Source organism: Borostomias antarcticus (assembly GCF_949987555.1).
Source record: "Borostomias antarcticus genome assembly, chromosome: 5".
NCBI lineage: Eukaryota > Metazoa > Chordata > Actinopteri > Stomiiformes > Stomiidae > Borostomias > Borostomias antarcticus.
This window is the reverse complement of record NC_140238.1, coordinates 14735443-14762539: the sequence shown is the minus strand read 5'-3', so window position 1 is coordinate 14762539 and position 27097 is coordinate 14735443. Positions and strand designations below refer to the sequence as shown.

At 45.3% G+C, this 27097-nt stretch overlaps 1 protein-coding gene across 2 annotated transcripts; it reads right to left on the bottom strand.

Annotated features, from left to right (window-relative positions):
- Nucleotides 1–36: 36 nt before the first annotated feature.
- Nucleotides 37–27097, bottom strand: stxbp5b (syntaxin binding protein 5b (tomosyn)). Of its 2 annotated transcripts, XM_084438210.1 has the most exons (29): nt 26720–27097; nt 25864–25961; nt 21586–21667; nt 21120–21220; nt 19531–19665; nt 11384–11447; nt 11182–11265; nt 10877–11000; nt 10622–10700; nt 10331–10485; nt 10124–10196; nt 9882–10029; nt 9577–9644; nt 9378–9418; nt 8895–9115; nt 8563–8729; nt 8139–8264; nt 7795–7943; nt 6051–6113; nt 5823–5885; nt 5647–5694; nt 4686–4739; nt 4334–4459; nt 3194–3415; nt 2442–2790; nt 1973–2138; nt 1682–1793; nt 1294–1514; nt 37–1188 (listed from the first exon to the last, which is right to left on the bottom strand). In XM_084438210.1, the coding sequence occupies exons 1-29, from the start codon at nt 26849–26851 to the stop codon at nt 1147–1149; spliced, it is 3513 nt and encodes a 1170-aa protein (XP_084294336.1). In that variant the 5' UTR covers nt 26852–27097; the 3' UTR covers nt 37–1146. The 2 variants fall into 2 exon arrangements, with proteins under 2 accessions (XP_084294336.1, XP_084294337.1); XM_084438211.1 differs by lacking the exon at nt 4334–4459.

Here is a 27097-nt window from a genome sequence, read left to right as displayed (position 1 = left end):
ACAAAAAAAACGATTTGAAATTAATTGAAGCCGACAAGAGAGAAAGAGTGAGCGAGAAAGAGAGAGAGAGAAAGAGAGAGAGTGAGCGAGTGAACGAGAGAGTATCAAAGGGCAATGAAACAACCTTCTAGAGATGAAATCAGATTATTCAAAAAATGGTGGGATGTGTAACTCGGTTACACCAGATATCCAGATGTATCCATGTAAACTGTTAGTGGTAAACATTTACTGCACATACTTGGCCATTTTGTGGATGGAGGACTTCATAATTCAAACCGAAGCACACTAACCTCTACAAAAAAAATCACTTCCTCCTTCAAACTAGTCACTAGTGAAAAATCACAGTAAAACTAACCAATGAGTGATCCATGATGGTTACCATCAGCCCTTAGTAGGAGAAATGATAGGATTTTCACTTTACTATCAATATGCCTTCCTGTTCAATTAAGTGCTTAGCAGACTTCCGGAAAATTTTAATTGACAAGACACATGGGACATTTGACGCAAACCGGAAAAATAAATTCTGGATGAAGGAAAGAGACTTGAAGAAACAAGAGGTGAATCCTTCATTCATCCCATCGTGATCATTGCTATAGATATATCACATTTCACAAGCATTGTCCTCACTGGGTTTCCACAGGGAGCCCCCCTCTGTCGGAGGTCCGTCATGTTCGCTTGACACCGTAAAGGGCGGGGTCACAACAATCCTCGTCTTTCTTCTCCGCACAGCCGAAACAGTCGCTGGCGCCCCCCCCCCTCCCCACACACACACGGGAGTGCGACAGACCGGTGTGAACGAAAACACAGAATCAGTTCCCTCTCAGCACTACGGGCCTCGCAGCACTACGATGGAAATGAGCGCCGTCACTTTGGGATGAAGACGATGGAAAGGACCAGAACATGGCAAACGGCCTCTTTCTCTGTCCATTGGTCTACTCCTGAGTGGTGCTCTGCTGACTGAGGTAATGCCGTGTGCGGTCACTGTGCTGGGGGAGAAGCATCGGCCCGTAGAGGACGACTCTGCGGGGAGAAACAAAGGAGAGAGAGGGAGGAAGAGGAGGAGGAGGAGACAGGGGTCCACAGCTCCTCGGGTAACGTGGCGCACGTGGTGACTTGAGTCCGGCTCGCTCCGTGCCCGCCCTGCCATCAGAGCTGGTACCACTTCTTATCTTTGTACTTCTGCATCATCTGAGGGGAAAAAGAAACACGAGAGAAAAGTGAGAAATGGGACTCGCCGTTGAGGAGGCTGAGGGCGGGGTGGGGGGGTGGTGACTGCGAGATGCAGGCGCTTACGTCATGGGCGTGTTTGGAGAAGGACTCTGCGCTGGCCATCATGGCGGCCGTCCTCTCGTCCAGCTCACCCAGCTTCTGCCCTCTCTCGTCCAGCGCTATGCGGGCGCGCGCCAGGTCTCCCACCACCCCAGAGGCGGCTCCCTTCATGCCCTCCATGCCCCCCGGCCCGGGGATGTGCTGCGCCAGGGTACGGGACGCCTTGCCTGCAGCCGTCTCGCCGACTACCAAAGAGAGAGAGAGAAACAACGGCCGTGTCGATGATGATTTGACAATGCGCTTCCCTGCTCAGACGATACATAGAGTACTTGTACTTGAACATGTGTCACGTATGGCGGAGCTGTTGAGTTTTTTTAAGGTGAGATTTACTCAAATGATGCTTAGTACTCACAGAGGTCTTCCCGATCCAGAGACTGTGCCCCTCCACCAAAAAGGCCCTTAAAGAAACCTCTGTTGGGCGCTTCTGGGGTCTCTACTGGGGTAAACAACTCGCCCAACATCTCCTGGAGAAGACAGATGCTTCCTGTCAATAATATTCTCATAACCACTAAATTGATTTCAACCTTTTGTAAAGTGCACTGAGTTGTATTGTTGTAAAATGCACCTTAAACCGAAATAAACTTGGAACGGGGAGAAACTCTGAGAAACGGGGAGTTCAAAGCCCAAAAGAGTGCCTTCTGACCTGCAGATTGTCGCAGGTCTCCTGGCTGAAGGTAATCCTCTGGATCTCTGTGGGAGAGGTGAGGTACAGCGCCTGGCCCAGGTTGGAGAAACAGAAGGTTCTGGCTATCCTCATGTCCGTCAGAGGCAGGTAGTTCACGTCCAACAGTGGCCGAAGACTAGGTAAACTGTAAGAGAGGGAGGGAGGCAGGGAGGGAGAGAGATAGGGAGGGAGGGAGGGAGGGAGGGAGAGAGATAGGGAGGGAGGGAGGGAAGGAGAGGGAGAGAGGCAGGGAGGGAGAGAGATAGGGAGGGAGGGAGAGGGAGAGGCAGGGAGGGAGAGAGATAGGGAGGGAGGGAGGGAGAGGGAGAGAGGGATGGAGAGAAGGGGCGGAGTGAGAAAGAGGAAAGTATGTGGCAAAAGACCACACACACGGTATTCACACAGGCTGATGGGGAGTGCATGGTGGAGTCGGGTTCGTTGAGGGTACCTCAGGGCCATGATGTGTCCGTTAGCACAGAAGCAGGCGATGCAGAGCCCCCCGCCCAGCTGCACCACGTCCGCCCTCAGGACCACAGAGGTCTCTGTGATGTTGTGCTTGTAGACGCAGCTCTGGGAGGGCAGGGACACCACCTTGGCCTGCTTCTCGGAGCACACCACGGCGTACTGGCCGTCCGGGGAGGCGCTGGGGCTGGCCGGCCGTCGCTTCCGGACCTTCTCCTTGTCGTCGTCTGGAGCGTTGGGCTCGAACCACGGTTCGTAGGAAGGGGGCAGCAGGACCCCGGCGGAGTCCAGGAAGGCCATGGTCAGCACCCCTCCTTTCAGTTTGACCAGAGTCCCTGGTGGACGAAGGGGGAGGAGTGAGACCTCCGAGGACTTTGTTCCCCTGGCTTTCCCCACGTTCCCCTCTCTATAGCACCCTCTACAGCGCCCTCTACTTAACACAAACAACAACGGAACCATTTCATACAGGATTCACACCCCTTTTCCAATTACATCCGGAAACCACGTTGATGAAGGCTGTATAGCGGAAACACACCGGGCGCCGCTTTAACCTTTTTCTCAAGCAGCTGAAATATAGTATTATACATAATATATATTTTATATTATATTTTATAATAATATAGTTTTCAAACTGAAATTCGGAGTGCCTCGGATGCCCCCCCCCTCAATGACCTCCGGATGCCAGGCGGTGATTTGATTGGGCGGGAGGAGGTGCAGCAGCGGCCTCTGTCGGCTTACCGCACGGCGAGACGCCCACCGGCTCCTGCAGCCGATCGTCGGGCGGCATGGAGAGCGCCACCGCCAGCACGGTGCCCTGGGACGTGCCCACCCACAGGCCGGGCCCGGCAGCGGCGTCCGTCTTCCTGGAAAAGCTCTCACAGAAATGGAAGGAGGAGATGGCTTCTCGAGTCTCCCTGTCTATGCTGGTCACGCTGGAGCTGCGGCTGAAGGAGTTGGCATCTGGAAGGACGGCCAAACAGAGAGAGAATGTGAGAGCAGACAGGAGAGAGCAGAACATCCCTCATGTAGAGAAAGGGGGTGAGCGCTGTTAATGACCCATGAAGTCTTCGATGAAAGGTCAGATCTGTGCCCGTTCAGGTGCTGTAGATGCAGAGCCCTGCTTTCTTTTGAGTTAATTAGTTAATTTGTAGACACTCTCTTCAAGCTGAGGGAACTCATTCAACTTTGACATTTGTTCTCAAGCAACGAAGCCAACATATTCTAAGGTTACCACCAGAAAAATAACATGGACAACATATTCTAGTGTTACCACCAGAAAAAAGCAATTCCAAAGACTACAGTATCATGGCACTTCATCACTGAACACTCTACCCGTGTTGACCTACAACACTTAGTGAGCGTTGACAAATAAACATGGTTCTGAGAACAAAATTCAAAATGCCAGGGAAAGGTATTACGGTAGATAGAAAATTTGTCCAAAAAGCGTACTTCCATGTGTCATGATGCTTCGATCACACCCAGTTCCACCCAGACTGAACAGAGCCATCTACGGCAAGTCTAACATTCATTAGTTTAATAGATGCTTAAACCAAATATGTGAGTTTCTTGATTGAAGATCAGATGAAGTACCGTGTTTGTACGACAGGTCTGTACAGAAACACGATTTATATATAATGAGAAAACACAGAGCCGCATTCAGCTGTGGAGTGGTACAGAAATACTGTAAACTAGACGAGCAGGATTTTCAACATCGAGTGCTGCCACCGCAGAACTTCCTCAAAAGCACAGACGGAAACAAGTGCAACAAAAGAGTTAGTATCGAAAGTTGAAAGGAGGTCAAACGGAGCCCCAGCAGTGCTGCGGTTAGTACCAGCCACACCACTTCAGCCCATGTCAGACCCTGACCAGTCCACTCACTAGAGGCAGGAGACGGGGATGTCCTATGGACGTCCGTCCTCAGACACCTCCTCGGCTGCCTGTCCTCCTTTATACAACAAAAGCGCTTCTTATACGTGAGAGAGTGCTGGCGTTTCACCCTCTCCTCTGCTCACGGGGCAAACAAGAGTGTGTCTCAACTTACAGGATTCAAGATAACTGTGTTTTCACATCGACACAGTTGTGATTCAAACAGGCCACACTCTCACACACACAGGCACTTCAGGACTTTTGACACTGAAAAGAATGTTTAAGATCATCGGGCAGGGACCTAGCACCTGCATGGAAATATACTTGGACGCTGTAACAGAACACAAAGTTAACGAAGGCTTACCCATATCTGGCCTTAGCTCAGCTGAAGGAGAAGAAATTTTCCGTGACATCTTGCCTGCAAGAGAAGAGAACATTATATATATATATATATATATATATATATATATATATATATATATATATATATATATATATATATATTAACAACAGAGTTCATGTGAATGCTTGGATTGTCCCTCCAATATACAGTAGACAAGACACCGCTGGTTTGCGTTTGATCACAGTAGGCCCTCAATGGGATTGTGAAGAGGCTTTAAAGGAGAAGGTAAATCAGATTGATTACAGGTTAGCTGGGCATCGAGACATTGCATCATGATGTACAGCCAGACTTTGAGAACCCGTCCCTGTGATCTCCACAAGCCCTGAGAGCGAAGTCATATCTAACAATTGTCGGAGCTCAGCATCATCACACACGCACATACGCACCCACACACAGTGAAAAGGGAAATTTGGATTTAGTGAAATTAGTGACTGAAAGAAAGGAGGGAGGAACAATTAAAGTTGTTGATTGTCAAGGAGGCCCTGTAATAAAAAATCAAACACAGAACAGTCCTTCAAATCAAAGAGAGGGATGATTCTCATTAGTACTTCATTAATAGCTTAGACATTAGTACTGTGAGGAATGGATGGCCAGATTTACTATGCTTCTGAATGCCTTCACCTGCATTTGCCTTCTACCTTTTTGTCATTTTCAATCAGTAGAATAATAGTTTTAGCTACATAGGAAATCTGGATTACCATGCAAAGTGCAGAGGACCACTTTGACTGACAACTATGAATGGGAAGGTGACAACCCAACAGCCCCGTTAGCTAGAATCTAGAGTGCATTTCTGCACCACTGGCACAGCGGTGTCAAATTAAGGCACAGCTTGGTTACACGAGACCGGTGTGATAATTTAGAGAGAGAGAGAGACGGAGAGAAACATGTACACAGACACGGTACATTTGTGATCATACAGTACCAAAGTCATAGCCAACCGTCCTGGAAAACCGCCTGCTTTTGGTCTTCACTGTGAACGCGTTTTTTTTTTTTTTTTTACAAAGAGACAAAGCAAATGTATCAGGCAACTGAAATACTGGAATTCAATGGAAACCTGCAGTTGTAAATATACTTTGTTCTGTCAATGTAGTACCATACCCTTGTGAACAAATGTTGGCTGCTTTTTGCTTTCATCATCTGAATTGCAGGGCGAGGCAGAGCCTGCATGGCAACATCATCACTTTAGAGGAGATCAAATCATTTTTGACCTTCTTTAACTGAATAAATACCCCTCTAGCAGCCAGACTGACAAAACATTAATGTACATATTCATTGTTGCTAGATATTGTGGAGGAATTTGGTATGAGACAGAGACTAATGGTTTACCTGACGTTGGGGATTTGCATCTGTCCTCTGAGGCGTTAGGTCCGTCATTGATGTCACAGAACGCTATGGGGAGCAAACAGATTTTAATAAGACATTTTCCACGCAACAAAACAGCAGTTAAGTCCCTCTTAATCTTCTACTTAAACTGTGTCATTAACTAGGCTATACCTGACACGGTTTAATGAGCTCAATCCAATAAGCTGTGAGTCATTGGGCAGTGCACACTTCACTGTTAAACCACACTTTGGATGAGTAGAGTTATCTAACAACACCATGTAAACAATATATAATATCTATATATATCTATATCTATTTATTCGGTTGAATACAGTTACTGTAACTAACAACACCATCAACCCAACATCTACTGTATGTACAGGTACTTAGCTTTGGTTGAGTACAGTTAACTAACACACCATGGACCCAACATCTATTTACTTAGCTTTGGTTGAGTACAGTTAGCTAACGTCTATGTATTTGTCTAATGTATCTCTGGAATGGTGTCGATTCCAGATGTGGAATTTCTCAGGCAAGAGACTGCACAAGACAGCTTGCTTGTAACCACTTCCTACACCTCTACATGACTATCGAGTACCATGTACAGTACCATGTTCGTTTAGGCTACTTAAAAAAAAAAGTTTTAGAGAAATATGTTGTCTGAAATGAAACAAGTACAAATGAGATCGACAAGAGAGAGGGATCAACCTTGAGAGAGAAACTAAAAGAGGAAGAGAAGGAGAGAAGAAAGAGTCTGATCAACATGAAGTGACTTACGGAAGTGACAGGAGCGAAGTTTTTTCACAGACTCAGTATAAATGACAGAAAGTCTGGACATGCAAGACGGCACAGGAGGAATGTCTTTACAAAAACCATAGAGAGAGACCAACAGGAAGAAGGTGAGACAAAACAATGGTAGTAGGAAGTCTAAAGTACACTCTAGTAAAGCAGAGGAACTCAGAGGCGGCAGACTGGATTCACACATTTCATTTGCAATAGTGTCAATTCCAGTTATTCAGGGACATTTTTTTCCCCGTTGAGAGACTAGAGAAGTGAAATTCTCCAGAAGGATGAGCTGTGAATCCTGGGCGGAGCCACTGAGGCCTAAGCGAGCCAAGACTGAAATGTGTAAACACACGCAGAGAGAGAGAGAGGTAGAGGGAGGGAGAGGGAGAGAGAGAGAGAGGACTAGATTGAGAGAGAGAGGGAGAAAGAGAGAGGGGGAGAGCCAGAGAGATTGAGAGAGAGAGAGAGAGAGAGAGAGAGAGAGAGAGAGAGAGAGGGGGGATGCACATGAGAAGCAGGGTGCCGAGGAGCATAGGGAAAGACCGGACACAACTGATATGGTTATCAAACAAAGATCAAAGCCCTAATTTGCTCTCCGTCTCCTACCTACAAAATGAACATTGAAAGCTAGCAAAAGCGTGAGGCAAGCGGTACGGTTCAGCGCTATAGCTGAGGGACAACGCCCGCCCGTGTTTGTACTGTGTGACTGAACAGACGGATAATGCAGCAGTGATGCGCGCCTGTCGAGTGTGAGATGCTACCGCTGAGGGCTCATGTTGTGATGCCTAATCCACTGTGAGATGCCTGCTGCTTCCCTGGAGCTAACTGACATTAGGTAGACAATAGAGTAGGTAACAATCTCAATCTAAAATCCACATAAAAAGTACCACAACGGCCACATTCACAAGCTGGGTGAATATCAGCCTGGCGAAAGCGAGGGTAAGTCCAGAAAGTGGCTGACCAGAGAGCTGGCGTGGTTTGCGGGGGGACCAGGCCTGCCTCTGGTAGGGGTCTGTGGGACTGTACAGCTCCAACGTGCACATGTTCAACAGCAGAGTCTTCTGGAGGTAGTCCACCACAGCCAGGCCGTTGCAATTGCCAAACACCACTCTGCAATGACAAAACGGGGACAAGAATGTCAGGATTCCTCAGCGTGTGGGTTTATTCTAATCAAGATCGACCTACAGTTGTGCACAGAAAGGACAAACGCCAAATTCCTAGGGTACTAGGAGTCAGAATGGCTGCTACTGATGTCACGAGTATGGAGAGTACGCGGGTTGCGGTGGTGATGGCGGTGAGACTTACAGGCCGTAGGAGGAGTTGATGGCCAGGCTGGTGATCTGCTGGGGGGGCTCCCCACTGACCCACAGCAGCTGGATCACCAGCTCCACCTGGTACCCTGGAGACTGCTTCAGGGGCGAGCTCCGGACTCTGTGGCGCGTACACACGCACGCACGCACGCACGCACACACGCACACACGCACACAGACAGACACAGACAGACACAGACACACACGACACACACAGACACACACAGACACACACACACACCAAGGTGAGAACACATGTGCACCACCATGGTTCATACTACAGCTCAGCCTCTATACTATATAAAAACGAGAGCATACTCTGCTCTAGGCCTTTCAGTGCGCCACAGTGTATAAAAATCAATACAATCGCTAACCAAATAAGGCAATATTGAAAGAACAGCACAGGGTTGGGTCCATACCGGAGGCACGGCACGTTGTCCCTGGGGCCGTCGGACGAGCTGCTGCCTGTGGGGGGCTGTGAGGGGACCTCGGGGTCCTGAGGGCTGGAGCAGAGGGACAGGTGCTCTCCCCCGGGCTCAGGATACTCCATATCGTTGGGCTCGTACTGCAGTCGCACCTCGAGGAACTGAGGAAAAACCGCACCGACATACTGTAGAAACACCCCAGATGTCACTCAGGCAAAAGGGAAAAAAACCGCCAGGGACACCTGTAAACAAACGAAAACACTGCCGACAGACACACAGCTACACCATATCACAAAAACATTCTTAGATCCTAGGCTGACTGTTACCTCCACAACTTCAGTGGTGACTTCCTGTTTGCTGAACCTATAGATAATGACGTGAGCAGAGACTCCGGCTATGCACAGCATCCTGCTCTCAGGGCACCAGGACAGGGTCTGGATGGCAAACGGGTCCTCCTCCACTATCTCTGGGCCTGGCTTCTCCTCCTTTCCACGGGCCTTCTCAAACACCTTGGCAGTCTTCAGCTTGTACAGTACTTGAAGCATTACTAGGTGAGAATTGTAACAATAATAATAATATCATTCATTTGTAATATGTAGATGACACCGTACCGTGAAATGGTTAGCTGCCAAACGCGGGGCTCGAACTTACATTCCTGAGATAGTCTTGTGCTATACTGACAAGAGCTAAGAACAGAAGCACACGAGGAACAAGCAACTCTTTTCTTTCTTTTTCTTTCTCTATTTACTGTATATCTGGACTATCCATGACATGACTAATACTGAGAAGGAAAAGAGAAGCATACTCACGAGCAGAAGCATCCCAAAATTTGATGGACCCGTCGGCATGTCTATTCATTGGAAGGGAAAGACAGGAAAAGGAAAGTCAATTTGGTTAAGGAGATTAAGGTCAACCCGCTTTGCCTTTGTGGAGATGTAAACACCTTTCATTGGGTGAATTTGCATCATGTGTGTGCGTACTTGAGATCTGTCTGTGACGTCCACTCACCCTGTAACTATGATCTCTGGGTAGCTCTGCGTGCCTTGGCCCCAGTTGCCTCCACTAACAGGCCACTCCTGTGAATAAGACAAACCGTTAAAAACTGAGCTTTTGGTCAGATCACGCGTTCCAAGAAATGGCGACTTTTTGTTTCATTACACAAAAAAACATTCCAGGAGTACTACTACTACTACTACTAGAACTTTATTTAATCCCCGGGGGGGCATAGCACTTGTGCATACTACATACATAGTACATACAGTGCAGTTAGCGATCATAACATTGAAACATAGAGTAGGGCGGGGCTCCAGTACCTTCTTACTGTAACCTTGTCTCTTTTGCCTGGAGCCCATGGAGTAAAGTGCAGGTATGAGTTCGGCGGGGCAGTCAGCAAAATATTCGCAGCAGGTCACTGGAGACTCGTGGATGGACAGAGGGTATGGATTCTCAAAGATTGGGTACCTGTCAATATAATGGAAATTCTGTGATTGGCCCCCGATCTTAGATTTTAGTTTAAACCACATCGTAAAAAAATAACTGAAAGTCATATATTCACCCTATTTGGCCAAGGTCGATCACAACCAGATCCTTCTCCAGCAGGACCACCACAGCGTAAGGCTCCTGGAAATCTGTAGACAAAGACAGAACTTTAAAATGACAGCACAAATATAGCCGTTGAAAAACCGGCAGTGCTGCTTTGAAATCCTGTAAGGGCTGGGTGCACGACACCCGAGAGTCAGCGCCACACTCTCTCTTGACTTGCCGTTAGGATAGGGCGTTTCACACAGCGTCAGGAAGTCCACGATGGGGTAGTCCATCTCCAGGACGGCGGTGCTCTTCCCGTGCATGACGGTCAGACAGGCTCTCCTGCCAACCGTGTCGTAGGACAAGCCTCCGGACAGCACCATGAACGGGTCCCTGAACAAAGACAGATCGCACGGTTACCCTGACCCGGCCATGGACGGGGACGGGGGGTAACGACATGATGCCAACAGTGAGGTGAGCCCGCAGGATACGGGACTCTGGTTGTGTGTGCGCCGTCAAAAACACTTACCCCGCCCTTGTGGTTTTGTACTCTACTTTCAGGATGGGTTTGCAGGGTTCGGGCTTCTTCCCGTCTTTGGGCTGCTTACCTGGGAGGGGTTAGAGAAATGCGCAATGGACACGCTCATACAGTAGAACACAAACATTGGCATGCTGCCCATATGCTGTGCTTTTTTATTACTATTTTTGCACCCCAGAGCAACATGACATTATGCGGGGGTGTGTGTGTGTGTGTGTGTGTGCGTTTGCTCGACAGATCCCCTACCGTGAGGCGTGATGGTCTGCGCAGCCTTGGCAGGGGCCCGTATGTTCCACGTGGTCAGAGTGCCATCTGAGTGGCTGCAGACAAACTGTTTCCCCTCGTGGTGCCAGGCTACCGAGTGGATGGCCTGCAACAGCACACAGAGAAACCATGAACGACACTGTGCATAAAGACTACCGATAGAGATAGCTAGCGCCCTATGCTGTGTGTGCTGGGTGTGATCTCCTACTGTATATAGATCGAACAAACAGCGCGTGTGTACTCATCCTATCCCTCCTCATCAGCTAACACTGTAAACCCCACCTAACCTCATCGTAATTGTAGCGGTAGTCGGCCCTTTTGCTCTTCAGATCCCACAACACCACGATCCCGCACTCGAACCCAATCAGGAGCTGTTCGGTGTTAGAAAATAGGGGGGAACGGGGGGTTCAGAAAGACAACACCAATAACACAATGTTACAGAGCCTGAGGTAGGATAGTAAATGTTGTTGTCGGATTCCTTCACAATACCTTCCCCTCGTCCATGGGGTTATCACTGATGTGGACCACGGGCCCAGGGTGTGTCTTAGTGGACCTGGGGGGTTAGACAGAGAGAAAGAGAGAGAGAGAGGAAGAAAAAGAGAGAGGGGAAGAGAGGGAGAGACAGAGTGTGTCAGCATTGGGCAATAAGATGGGACAGCATCGCCGTGGCAACAGAGACAAGGGACCAGGGTAGGACCAGGGAAGTACAGTGTCATATGATCGGATCACGATCACACAATATGCAGAAACTGACAAGCAGGCCGCGATCTATATAGACAGAGAGAGAGAGAGATAGAGATAGATAGCTAAACTTTATTGATCCCCCAGGGGGATACCCCACTGGGACTATATACTGTACATCTATATGTACAGTAACTGTGCAGCATAGAATAGAATAAGATATATATGCAGTATGTACCTGCATACATTGTCTGTATAAATATATATATATTGTGTGTGTGTGTGTGTGTGTGTGTGTGCCTACTGTATGTGAGTTGGATGGAACATACAGTGCCACATTCCACTGCACAGGGGAACAATTACCATCCCCTTCTTCTGGTCTGCATGATTAGACAAACCTAACGGTCAGACAAACCTGATGATCAGACAAACTTGATGACCGGTTGGCAAGCATGATTCAACAAACTTGACAACTGGCAAGATACAGAGGACGCATATACAGAGGACGCATATTGCATCACAAAGAAACAATGAATGCACAGTCCTTTTCAACACTTCCTGGTTTAGTTGTCAACAATGTCTAGTTGAGGGAGTCACGTGACACGAAGGAGAGGATGCCTGGTTAGTGGCGAGCTCCGCATCACTTAGTCACAATTACCCTTTTACTTGCTGCTGAAACGGTCTACTCCCACGTTCTTAAAGTGGCACAAAACGTCAAAAAAATGTAAAAACAATAAAACAATTAAAAAAACTGCATGTGGTGATATAGTATAAAGAGACATTTACAATCACAAGCGCCTGGAATGAGTCAAAATCAAGATGGCGAGAGCTCTCTCCACCATGCTGACCCTGGAGCCCAATGTGGCCCAGGATATTGCTAATATACAGCGCTGAAGGATATCTCTAATAACATGGGGGGGCTCGAAGAAATACAGGTACACAGTAACAAAGCTTCTATGAAGGCCAAGCTCTCGCCTCTGATCACAGGAATTGCAGATGTGAGATTTCTCATAGCAGCAGACGAGGAGCTGCAAGCTAATCCACCAGCTACCAGAGCAGAGGTAGATCTGTGGCAGGATAAAATGGAGCAAGTGGAAAATCGCAGTCGGCACCACAACCTTCAGGGTGTCCTGCGGGTAAAGAGTGCCGATGGTTGTTGTGCCGGCAATTCTCCATGTCCTTTGTTTTATCACACAGAGCTCTTGGGCCATGACCCGACCCAGGGGAAAGAGCCAGACCTACTGGTGAAATTTCTCAGATCAGGGGACAGGGAATTTGTGCTGCGTGCTGCAAGGGAGAAGAGTGAAGCTGCATTGGGGCGACATAATACGATAATTGGTATGTAGCCCATCTCTAATAATGAAAAAATTTAAAGTCCCAGTTAACCAAAATCAGAGATTTGCTTGAAAACACATTCTATGTGTTAGTGATGCATTGCTGATAACATGTAAAAATGGGATGAACCATGTGTAGTACTGAATTGTGAAGCTAGACCAGTTTTGTGTTTTTAACCAGTTTTGATTTCCGGATTTTCTGGGCGGGCTTAAAACGGGTACCGGATGACGTAGAGCGGTGTTCTTAGCATATCCCCGCCCTAACACTATATAAAGCTAGAACGGATTTGAATCTCCGGTTTTCCTGCTCAATCTTGAGTCTAGAATTAGCTAGTTTTAACCAACAGTCTAGAATTAGCTAGTTTTTCTTAGTTAGCAATGCCTATGCATAAAACTAAACGAAAATGCATCCTTCCTGGATGCCAGCAGGAATGGGATGATAAGGTCTGCTTCTTTCACTCCCGAGTATGGGAGTGAGAAGCAAATGGTTAGCATTTTTGAAGAGCCATGGTGTTACAGAGTCTGTCACCGCTAGCGCCCGCCTCTGCAGCAAACATTTCACTCCCGAAAGCTTCTGCAATTATAATATGAGGCTTTTGGGTTTCACGGACTCACGACTGGTCCTGGTGAATTCGGCGGAGCCAACCATCTCCCTCCCCGGCCTCCATTCTCCTCCTGTCGCATCAACCTTTGGTGCCGACACCGCTGCCTTGTGTGCTTATAGCTTATTAACGTTATAACGTTAGCTAGGTAACGTAAGCAATAGGAAAATACACTGCTATTAATATACAAAATATGTCTTGACATGTATGTGGTAATGTCAGCTATGATGAATTATGTAATCTTAGGAGGAATTATAGCTAACATTAGCTATGTAGTTTGTTGCAGATGGGAGTGTGTATATAACCTAGCTAACATAGCTAGCAGCACCGACCAGGCGACCACCCACCAAATAACGTTACGGATGATATATTATGACTATAAGCGTTAACTATACAGAAACTGCCTGCCATATTTGTGGCACCTGATGTGCGTATGGGTTCACCGGTAATGGTTACAGTATATTTCTCCAGCGGGAGACCGGGAGGTGGGAGCGAGGGGGATGGTTAGGTAGACCAGCTGCAGCTGGAGAAAGACGCACCCTCTCCCAGTGAAGCGGTGCTCGGCGGCTACTGGCTGAACATTCCAGTTCTGTTGGATATGAGAAGCCGAGTGCTCGTCGGGACAGACTCATCCACTCTCGTTGGCAATGTTATGTGTGAGAATATTCTCACACATAACATTGCCAACGAGAGTGGATGAGTCTGTCCCGATTATCAACTCCGGTAGTACGCTTCTTCGCGCTATCAGCGCTGTTCAAGTCAGTGACTAAAAGGTACATTTTAAACAACTTTTTCCATTGATCCCAAGGGACGACAGGATCGCCTGTTAGGGATAGGAATGGGTCCGGAGGTGGCAGGGAGAAAATAGGGACAGACTCATACATTCCTCGTTGCCTGTTTTTGTATTTTGCATCTAAGGGCAGTAACACTGGCGCGTTGGTATAGAGTAGCTACAGTTTTACCTGTGTTTGTCAGGAGGTAGGTTAGGAGGAAGCATCTGTGCGTTTGATTCATTAGACAAGTGTAATTTCAACTCCTCTCCTGTTTTCACAAAGCTGTGCCTTCCTACCACAAAAGAGACGGCGTGCCAGTGTGACTATGCAGACCAGAGAACGGTACTATTGACAGGTTCTTCCCTCCTCACCCCCTCCCCACGCAATTGGGTGTGGCTTCGGTGCCTTCAGCAGACACGCCCCCACAGTCTCAGACCAGAGAATGCTGCTGATTTTTAACCGATTTTGAAGCCTTATTTTATATACTTAGCGACATTTTTAATCACTCAGATTTGGCTGGGTGGTTAATGACATGTTTTCCTGTGGTGTGTGAAGCTCATAACAAAAAATTGAACTGGGTTAACCTGGACTTTAAGTAATAATTAAAGTTACTCAGTTTAAAACGTTACACCTACTGATTTGCTATTGCTACCTATACTGGTTTGTGTTGAAATAATGGTAATAGTATGGATGTCGCTAACCAGCGATGTCATGAAACAGCTGGGACTAACCTCCAATCTACAGTACAGTAATGGACCATCAGGTTTTTGTTGAAGGGATGGTGGGGAATATTGTGAACAGTGTTCAAGATCAGACGAACCTTTTCTATTCTATTGCTCTAGGGTGGGCTATGGTCAGTGTCAGGATACGGTGTCAGGTTTTTAACACCCAGGGCTTGCATAACTCAAATTCACACAGCAGGTCATTGTATCTTATAGCTCAAGCAAAGTGTGTTTCACCACATGGAATGTGAATGGGCTGGGTCACCCAATAAAGATAAAGATAGTTAATGTCTAGTCTCAGGGCTAAGAAATATGCCGTAGTGTTTCTCCAAGAAACTCAACTGTCTCTAGAGGAATCGGATAAACTTTGCGAGGACTGGGTTGGTCATGTGTTCCATAGCACAGGCACTAGTAACAGTAGGGGTGTCATAACTCTGGTGAATAAACTGTTGCAATTTAAGTGTCTCAAATCGCTCAATGACAGGACAGGAAGAATGATTATCTATTTCTGCACCCCATGCGGATGATGCCTTTTCCGTGAGTCTTGAGGGTAAGATACAGGCGATGGGAGCTCATCATTATCCTGGGAGGGGATTTCAATTTGGGACTGGTACCCTAATGGCCAGTCCCACAGTAGAGAGAATGCACAAAGCGCTAGATCTTGTAATGTGGATACTTGCCATCTGCAAAAACCCATCAGGGAGAGATTATATTTGTTAATCCTCTATGCATACAACATTTTCTAGGATTTACTTTTTAATGATATTAAAATCACTCATTTCTTGCTCCATTGGTAGTACAAACTGTATTATTGTATCAGATCATGCTTGGGTCTGTTTTGAGTTAATTCCCCATAGAGATACAATACGCTCACATAAATGGAATTTAACTCATCTCTTCTACAGGAGTCTGATTTTAGGGATGCTGTAAGAACTAAAATTAACGTCTATGTGGAGACCAACTTACTGTACCTGGCACCATCGGCAGGAGTGGCTTGGGAAGCCCTTAAGGCAGTTTTTACAGGCTGTTATTCAGTATGTCTCAAACTGTAAGTGAAGGAGGGGAACAGGGGAATTCTTAGGGTGTATTCAAACAGGCTTTTTCTGGGATTAATCCAGATTGGAATCAGTTTCCCCCTTGTCCCGGTCCATGTGGACATGTCTGAACACACCAAGCGAGTCCTAGCACGCGCCAAATCATACGGGTCGAGCCCGCTCTGAAAAGTTGGGCTCAGCCCGATTCCAAACGAGTTCTGAATCGGGTTGTTCGTGTCTGAAGGCGACCACGCCTAGCCCGGGTCTGGCACAGAGAAACCGCAGGATGTATTGCGCCTTTTTTGATTAATCAGCAAATTTATTAGCCACGATGGCTCCGAAAAAGGTAAACAGGGGTTTGACATGGGGTAATGAGGAAACACAATGCCTCCTGGATCTTTGGGCAGACGAGGAAATCAATGATATGCTTAAAAGAACCCACAAAAATTCAGAAGTATTCAATATATTCAGCGAATGGCTGAAGCAGAGTGGCTTCGAGGGGTCTGTTGGTCAGTGGTGATTCTGTGATAGCACCAAATCAACAGTAATAACACAACACACCTTCCGAAAGTTTTCCATATTTTCTGTCTGGCTAACACCATCAGCTCGCGCTCTGTTCCCTGGAATCTCTGGAATGACCCCCCTTTCAGAATTTCCATCCAATCAATGAGCGACTGCATGCCGTCAGCACTGCATGCCGTTGTTTTCAAATTTGGCTCGGTTGGTAAAAATCTGAACATAACCGCAACAAATCTAAATGAAACAATGTATCATTTTTTGCATTTTGCCCCAGGGACTAAACTGCGCTAAATGCGCGCTTCATGTTTGAATACGCCCTTAGAGCCATTAGGTCTACCTAGACTGGCAGACGAACAAACACAGAATCTTGCCACTAACTATTACACTAGAGGAGATTACTCAAGTAATAGCGGCCTTACCCACTGATAAAGCACCTGGACCAAATGGTTTGTCTGCAGAATTTTTAAAAAGGTAATAAGCTATACTGCTGAATTGGCTCCACTTCTGCTTAATATGTATTAGAAGCATTGGATATGGTGAATTACCCCCCACTTTATCACAAGCCTTGATCACTCTAATTGTCAAAAAAGACAAAGATCCTTGTGATTGCTTTTATCCAATCTCTCAGATCCCAGTGGATGTTAAGATACTTTCCAAGATCCTGGCGAATAGGTTCGACAGAATAATTACGTCCTTAATATACTGATCAGGTCGGATTTATTTGTGGTCGTGGTTCATCTGACAATAGGCGCTTTATCAATATAATTTGGTCAGTTGCTGACACAAACCCCATTTCACTTGATGCCGAAAAGGCATTTGACTGAGTGGAATGGGGTGATTGATTCAAAATATTAGAAGCTTTTGGGTTTGGAAACATCTTTATCTCATCTTAGTTTACTCTTGGGTGAGGAACCTGGCAAGGATCAACAGTCTCCCCTCTACTTTTTGGTCTGGCTCTGGAGACTCTGGCTGCAGCTATAAGACAGGACAAAGACTTCCCTGGGGTATCTCAGTACATAAATTGATGTTACATGCCAATGACATTTTATTGTTTGTATTTGACCCCCCAAAGATCAGTGCCTTGTTTACTTAGGAGCATTAATTCCAAATTTTTGGGATTCAACTGGACTAAATTAGAAGCTCTCTCCCTGTAGACATACTGCCCAGCCTATCACTTTAAACCTGGTCACTTCCAATTGCCTAAAGAGGGTATACGGTATCTTGGTATTCTCTTCCCCCCACAATTGAATGACCCAGTTAGGGTAAATTCTGATCCAATATTTGAAAAAATGGCAAGTGATGTAGGCAGGCGGTCCTCACTTTACTTGTCTATGTGGGGTAAGATAAATTAAACGTGACAGCCGCTGGTGATTTGGTCCCCAAGTAGGACAAGGTCATTTTTCTCTCTCATTTTTGGTCAGATTTAGCTACTATGAATGCAACCTTCACATTTTTAAACTAGCCCAGTAATCCATGGCAAATCTGAGCTAAAGCAAAGGTGCGAATGCTACTCAGGAATGTTAGGAATGCTAGAAAGGAATAGTATAGCAACGAGAGTGCGATTACATAACCCGGACACATTTTGGCAACCGAACAGTATTTGGCATGATGGTGCCTGCTGTGGTGAGACTTGACTATTACATGTCTTAACTTGTTTTTTTGTATGCCTATACTTACTAGAGATGCCACGGTTCTCTGTACTATACTGTACCATACGGTACGCCATTCACTGTTCAACACACATTGGTGAATTGCAAATTTTCAGTCTTTGTTGCCGTCCTTCACTCGGAGCAGGCTTTCCGAGCGTGTGCGTGTGTGAGATAGGAAGATGGAGCAGGAGAGAGAGATGTCTCTGTCTGATAATTAGGAATAGCGAAAATGCTTCTTAGACGAATATCTTAACCTTATTGCAAGTTAGAAATGGGGTTGGATAGATAAAAAGTGGAAGACAACATTTACAGTATATAACCTAAATAGAAAAGGCCTACTGTTAGTTTTGACTGGGAGCAGTGTGGCCATCTTCATTGCGATGAGTTGATGCATGTTTTACAAATCAACGATTATACCAGTAGTCCAGGCTGAGGCACTTTTTATATTTGAAAGCGTTTATTTATTTATTAATTTATTTATAAAGGTGCTCTGTTCGATTTACTGTACTTTTTGTAAAAAAAAATCTAATTATGCAATAAATAGGTCCAGGGGAGTCATAACTATCTGTACAGAAAATATTGCCAACGGTGTAGTGCCTGTGGAGCAAATGAAGAATTTAGTTTTATTATGAGCGAAGCCGGCCCGGCGCCACCCCCTGAACGGCACCGTATGGAGTAAAAACGCCCACTTGTTTATATCTGATATGCTGCACCAGTGCCCCATCTAGTGCCCGAAAAAAATCGAACTGAGCACCTATAAGCATTTGGATGTGTTTTTTATAGGCCTATCTTTATTTATATATTTTTTTTATATATTATGCAATACAACTGGCGTATTTTGGAATGTGTCTGAATGGAAAAGTTCCATAAGTACAGTAATAAGCAAGAGAAAGAAAGACTTTTGGAAATGGTAGCTTTTTTTCTCTCCTTACACAAAAAACATACCGAAAACGGACTGAAACCGTGACCCAAAAACTAAGGTACGTATTGAACCGAGGGCTAACGTTACAGAGATACGTGTTGAACCGAGGGCTAACTGTACTGTTGCATCCCTAATACTTACCTGTATTTCTTATCGCCTACTTTTTATTTATTTATTTATACAGTATGTACAATAGCCCAATTGCCATAAATGCAACACTGACACAGGTTTCGGGTGGGGAGTGGGATGGGAAAAATATGTGCCATGTTTGTATTGACTGTTTGAAAATAATAATAAAAAAACATTCTAGTTGATGACAAATGGCCAATGGAAGTGTTATGATAAAATTAATTAGCGAAGATTTATCTGAAATGGGGTATGAAAAGGCTGAATCACTCACAGTTCAATGGCCTTGTTCCACATGATGACATAGCCTGAGAGTGTAAAGGACTCGACGTTGACTATGTGGATGTTTCCTCTTTCAGTGCCGATGTAAAGCCATTTACTCTGGAAAGGCAGGTGACAGAATGTGATCCTGCAGGAAATGAGGAGACTTTAGTCAGGAAGTTATTTTATTTCATGTAGCAAAAAACAATTGTTTGGTGATCATCCTGTCAACAGGAATAAGCATTGACTTTCACTCACTTTCTCTGACTGCTAAGTGACTTCAGCGAAACAGCAAGGCCTATTAGGCCGCATTTACACTGCAGGTCTTGATGCCTAGATCAGATTTTTTGCCCATATCCAATTTTTTTGACCGCCTGCTTACATGTACTTTTTAAAGTGACCCATATCAGATACCTGTGCTTACACGTACATACTTGTTTAACATTTGAAACAACCCGCATGTGTACACGAGGGTTTCATTACCTTGGTTACCTAACAACCGGCCGGCTCTTTGCTGGACAGAGACGGGATATTTTGTAAATAACTGGAATTAACTTTATTCACATACATGGAAATGAGTTGATGTTGTGTAGGCATAAAGATGAAATGATAAACTTCCACTATAATTAGCCTACTGGTAATAGATCTCCGCACTAGCCTGTGAGCCCCCCGAGCTCAGCGGGTTAGCCGCGAACTTCATGCCGCAATGAGAGATCCCGTCTCTGGGTGGACAGCTTTCAACTCGCCTGGGACCAGGTCCCCTGGAGCTATTTCGCCTGGCTGCCCATCGTGTTGGTGTGAACAGAATGAATACCACCTACTAGCAAACAAAACATGTTGAGTCACAATTATACTGTTAAAACTAAGATGCCTGGATAAAAAAAAAATGTTTTCCAACAGATAGATTTGATGAAAGTAGATTAATAAGCAAGCCACTTTTCATTGCTAACTCAGAACACGTCAGGTTTCAATGACGTGCGAATCGCAATGACAGGGAATATCCGTTCTGTCCGCTTAGACGACAGTCGCATTAGCTGATGTCTGATTCATATCTGATTTATTTCCACATATGATTGAGGCCTGAAACGGATCTGAGAATATCTGATTCTATGTGATTTTTTCCTGCTTACACGTGCGTAATACATATCGGATACGTGCCACATATGAGCAAAAAAACGGAATTGGGTCACTTCAACCAGGCAGTGTAAATGCGGCCTTAGATAGCAGTAGAGTGGCAGTGTTCTAAACCTGCTGGACTTCTCCCAACCTGGAGAATATTCATTCAAATGTACATATTGTACATCTCTTCTTACATACATCTCTTCTTACAGAAGCCATAGCAACAGCTAGTCTTCCTGGCATCTAAAACTTCTTGTACATTTGGATATCAGTGTATTTTGTAGGTACAGTATTGCAATTTTGTATCTAGTATGGATTGTGTTACCCCCCCCCCGGATCAATAAAGTACCGACTACCAATACTACTACTAAAAACACACAACATACACACATAACATACAACACATAAACATGTGCCATACAACACATGATTAAAACACAAATTACCAACAAATAAAGTGTTTAATACTTTCAAACCAATTACCTCTCTCTGTTGAATTTGAGAGTGTGAAGAATAGCTGGTTGCTTTTGCCTCAGGTTCCACAGGTGGATGCTGTCATCAGTTAAGGCGCTCACTAGCGCCCCCTGGGAAAAGGGCAAAAAAATAAAATAAAAAAGTAACAAGGTTATTAGCAGCATAAAGGCCCAGCAAACTCTCTGTGCAGACACAGCCTGACAGTAAGGGGTAGCGCTGAGTGAGGGAGAGCTGCCGGACTGCTCAGATGAAAGGCCATTACAGGGACCCTTTGGATCACAAAGCTTGCATTACTGTTTAATCAATGTGTTCACTAAAAGCCCATGTTAAACAGCTGTTTGAGACACATGGTCTATAAACACTGAGTATGCACCACTACACTCTGACTGGAAGGCATGATGGTTGGTCTGAAAGGGCAGATAGTATGTGAGCTCTGGGTGAAGTGTCCAGGGGCTGTGCTGAGCTGACGACTCACCTCATTGACCAGGAACTGGAGCTGAATGACCGCCGCGCCACTTTCATGCTGGCAGTAACACTCCACACCCGCACGTCCGAAGCTGAAGTTCAGATTAGTCAAGGGAAGATATAACCTTCGACAATACATCACGCAAACGCAGAAATATGGATACACATGGTCTTTCAGTATAAACTATGTCACTCGCTTCAGAAAAAAAGCATTAAGCAATGACAAAATATCATTATCCAGTCCACCCAATATCAAAAAAGGCACACGGAAGTTTTAGTATTTTCAAAACAACAGTAGACAATCAGTCCTATTCATACAGACGGCATTCGTGAGAGTTGGCACGAGGATAAAACAAAAATAACATTCCAAGTTATATATAAAACCAGAGGGCCCTGACAGACTTATTTATCCAGGTTCCCATGCACCAGCCAGCATGGGAATAGCTGGTCTCAGTTCTCCCTGTTTGACCGTCTGGGGTCCAGATCACAGGATCTGTTTCAAAGACTTGGTTTGCTGAAACTGTCAGACTATAACTGTAAGGCCAACCGCTTACAGTGCATTGCATGAATCTACCCCACAACCATTGCACACAACTCGAACAATTTAAGCGTTGAGCAGTAGTGTAGTGGTGACTGAAGAAGTGGCATACTATAGATGCAAATATTGTAAAATTGTTCAGTTTTTAAATCAGTGGTGGATAAAGAAGTGGGTATACTGTGGATAAAGAAGTGGGTATACTCCGTATACCCTTGACTACACTACTAGTGTTGATGTTTTCAGGTACAAGCATTTCCCATATGACCTGGGGCAAAGGAAGAGAAAATATTTTCCTGGTGTCAGATAAGGTCAGTTGAGGGGCTGACATCAGTGGTTAGACTGGTATGCCTTGTCTTCTATCTGAAAAGCAATCCTTTTGTCATTTGACATTCGATACACGAATGAAGCCTTGAACATACAGGAGAGGAAAAAGTGGGAGGGAGACCAGGGGTGAATCACAAAAGCTTTTTCACAATTCCTCTCTCCTTACCTACTTATCAAATATGTTGACTAGTGGAAAGTGGTAGGAGCCTCAGATGTGTTGAGAAGACACAATTAATCTTTTAAGTTTTAATGAAAGTGTGAGATAGAAAAAGAAGAAAGAGCTATTCCATAGAACCTGCTAATTCTAATTCTAAAGAAAGCTTGGTGACTGACAACAGAATGAGGAAATAAGTAGGAAGTATGAATGCGTAGATGCACAGCATCCAGGAAGTATATGAAAGTGCTCCCTACACTCAAGATGAGAGGATATGGAGCATATCTGATACTGTAAGTGAACCATTTTGCGAGAAATATCCCTATGTGGTGAAGTTTGTACCAAACAAGATAAAAGTGCCTCAATTGTGATAACTATTACTTAATGAATGAAAATGTAAATACTGACAACAATAAGATGATAAGAATGGTCAGGTTTTGACAAAGACAACATTAATGGACAATACTTGAAACAGCAGAGAATCAAAAAGAAAAGTAGTGGAAACACAGGAACTCTGGCTGGTTTACACAGCCTGCCATTAATTATCACGTCATGTGAAAAAGAAAAGAGCACCAACATGGCCAGATGCACAGGCATTCAACTGTTTGCTACAGATTCAGATTAGACCAGACACCCTGAAATAAGATATGTCTGAACAGGATTAGCAAAGGTGTGATCAAAGAATCCCTAAATGCCTTGAACAAACTAAGGTGGGGTTACAGCAGACTGCCATAGTATTTACAGTGGCTCCAAAAGTGGACATCACTTCTATGGGAGGCAGGACGTAGACAGTGGCCCAGTCCCAATGTCCACCCTTGCAGACTCGCAGACTTAAGAGCGCGCTCCCGCGAAGTCCGCGAGGGCTTAGGGGTGTCCCAATGTCAACTCGGCAAGTGCGTGAGGGCTCTCCGGCAGCCATTTTGAGCCCTTTATGGCCCCTTCCCGTAAGTCTGCATTTCTGCAGACTTAGCCCAAGGGAATTACCCACAGTTCATAGCGTCGTGACGTGAAATCGCTGAAAAACACACGTTACGTCCCGTGATCTGTCGCAAGTGCTGTCCCATTCCTATTTATGCAATTTCGAGCCCTTGCAGACTCTCACACTCAACCACTTTACCAGGTGACGTCAATAAGTCTGTGAGGGCTCAGGGCTTGAGGGTTTAGGGGGGACATTGGGACTGGGCCATAGAGTCAAACCCCGGACTAGCCAGGTTTAAGCCAGGCAGCTCGGACTACTCCCACCCCTGGTCTGCTCTCTGTGCAGCCTATAACTCCTGGTCCCCTTCAGCTCTGGATGCAATCCTGAGAAAGATGTTTTCTATATTGGACATTGTGTCCCACGGTGTCTTATCATACTTTACTCTCTCACAAATAAGTATAAATCAAACGCCAGAATAAACCCCAGTTTTTAGATCAAGGAAACTGAATTCAACCTTTACCTACAACAGCCCCTAGACTACTGAATACAACCGTTACCTACAACAGCCCCTAGACTACCCACTCCTCATGCATTACATTTATAGTGGACTGCAACTGATATATAAAATACTGTGAAGTGAAGAAAAAAGGTTCTTGACAATAAACTGCCCGTCTCAAGAACTCGAATGAGTCAAGCTAAAAAACACGTATTTGGAATGTCCCGTTGCAGGAAGCAGAGTCACATGCACATACTGTACTCGCCCCCATGATGGCTTCTCCTGACAAGGCCATGCACCTTCAGCCTGTTCAGAAGAGCAGCTGTACAGCAATAAACACTTCCTCATTTAGCATGCAGACAAGGCTCGCAACAGACACGCTTCATCACAGATGATAATCTAGAAAGGAACTTCTCTTAATCATATATTCAGACTGATGTCTTCACATCACAGTGTGGTGGAGCACAAGGAACACTGTGACAAACAAACAAATAAAAATTCACTCTGTTCTTCAGCCCAAGTTGTAGGTCTGCATACCAAAGGTCGACCTTCTGAAACCAGAACCGCTATCAGCTGAGTGGTGTGAATCAATAATTGCTAAGAAATATTTTCGACATGCTGTAGGGCTATTGATTTTGCTTTGCTTCCCCCCAAAAAATACACGGCCACCCGTTTTCAGGAAACCGATATGTGGATTAGATAAGGGGGGAAATGTCCTCGATAAGACACCGATTAAAACACTGTAGTAAAGACAGATCTTGTAAAAGTAGACATTTATGGCTTGTAGACATCTCATTGAGTTTATGTCTACTGAGCTGTGGCAGCATTTCCAAACTCCGGGGGCAATGAGCAGGATCAATACAGTCTGTCTTTTGATAAATGGACCAATTGCCTGAACGACAGTAATCCCATCAACTCCACCATGCACATTAGGACGATGTGGTAGGGATGTGTGTTCTTGGGGAGGTGACCTATCAACACAAAGCTCTAAGGACTAGCGACAGATAGGGTACCACCCATAGATGGGCCTAGATAATTCATGGAGCAGATGGCTCTGTGTGAGACAACTGTCTATTTGGCATGGGCTGGGTCTGATATGTGCAAAATAAAAATACAAAAACATCCTTGAGCAGGGTGTAAATAAAACATTGTTTTTAGGAAATTAAGTGGCCTTGTCGTGGTTTAGGAATCTATCAGCCTTCAGCAAAGCTATTATGTGCATAAAGCAATAAAGAAAATTTACGCCAACACAACACAAATCTAAAACTGACTGGGTTTGCCCACAGGCCCGGCAGCAGGTCCCTTAGCAGCTTGACGTGTGCATTTCACACAGTTCAACAGCCGTGCACGGTAGGACCGGCCATGTTTCCAGCACATAGGCTAGGAGATGGCATCCTGGCACAAACTGGGCAGCACAGTTGATGAGGTGGGCTCCTCAGCATATGGCAGCAGAGCTGTTCATGCCACTGTTGAGATGTCATTAAACAACCGGGGCTCCCCCTGGAATAAGACTGCTGCTGAGAAACACATGCCACTAACCTCCATCAGGCCACAGCGAAATAGTATTTGAAGAAGCCCTTTCAAACAATTCTGCAGTACTTGATTAAGCTCGCCTTGAGCAAAATAATAGGGTTTCAATCGAAATATTTCAAATAAGATTCAAGACATATTTGTCCTCTTTAACCACACAACCCACTGCTTCCATATGAGGTTTCACATTTACAAGAACTGACACAAGCCCATCTACACATGACTGGTGTGACTGTCATGGTTGTGAGACATGTGGTTTGTCATTTGGAAGAGATTAATGTTCAATTCAAAATAATTTGTTTACAAATTTCCATATGAAAAAGATACAGCCTCAAAGCTCCTCTCTGTGTTCCAATGGCCAGTATCTTCTGCACAGGGTCAAAAGCCATTGAGCTGGGTTGATGAGGGAAGCCATGTCGCACAGTCTGTAAGAGATCATACGGTAATTATAGGCCTACATTGACATCATGACAGTAAATTTGAAGGTGATACTGGTGAGCTGGAACTGCAGTAAACTAACGCCTAAATCAAATTCACTGTAACGTTAGCCATTTTTCAGGTTATTCAGGTTATATGGACACTGGGATTTTGTCTGACAGTAAGCCAAGTTATTTAGCTACTTTACCAAACTGGAATCAAGCGATTATTAGCCTGCTTGTTAATTGGGGACAGGGTAAGGCACATTACATACTGTCATAAACTAGACGAGTGGGCCCATCTTCAACAGATAACATTGATTTGATGTAATGTTAGACTGCAACTATCTTAACTAACGTTAGCTAGCTATACGCTTAGTTTGCATGTTTAACTGGTTCACTCGTTAACAGGCTCCAGACAGCAAATAGCATTAGTGTATGTAGCTCAGGGGCAGAAGCTTTGGCTAAGGCTAAGAAACGCATGGGGGAGCCTGCCAGATGACAGCGCTGTTGAGGATTTGACAGCTACTAGCTAGTTTACGTTAGCCAGTCGATTAACTGGATATCCTAACAGCAATAGGTAGCTAAGCACCGTTGCCATTTCACCGTTAGCAACGACATTTCTACCATTACTGTTATATAGCCACTCAAAACAAATAGCTCGCGCTATTCATTTAGCTTGCTAAAGACATTAGATCACGCGCTGTCATGCTCTTATACAGTGTCAACACTAGCATCGCTAGCTAGCTAACTATCTAGATGCCCACCTTGCACAGCTGAAAATGCTCTGATTGTAGAGTCTCTGGAATAGCATCGTTTTCCCTGTTTCCCGATGGGTGAGATGCGGAGGAGGAAGCCGTCAAGCCGTCCAAGACCTTTCTGATATTGAACTTCTTCATTTTCCCACAATACAGACGAGTATGAAACAGATATAATGGATTAGCGGAGACACCACTATAAATTGATAGGGGGTGCTCGGTAAAGACACACGGCTAATATCTTGCTCTGTTAATCTCACATGTTCCGGATGGTGTTGTCACTGCACTCCCCATATCATAATACAATGAGACACCCTTTTTCACAAATAAACATTGACGAACTCTTCCACGATATCAATTTTTATCCACCGACATTCTAGTATTGAC

Coding starts and splice junctions, on each gene's coding strand:
- stxbp5b (XM_084438210.1), bottom strand. CDS start 26,851: ATGAAGAAGTTCAATATCAGAAAGGTCTTGGACGGCTTGACGGCTTCC. Junction 11,266..11,383: donor ACCCCATGGACGAGGGGAAG/GTATTGTGAAGG, acceptor AACACCGAACAG/CTCCTGATTGGGTTCGAGTG. Junction 1,794..1,972: donor AGACCTGCGACAATCTGCAG/GTCAGAAGGCAC, acceptor TGTCTTCTCCAG/GAGATGTTGGGCGAGTTGTT.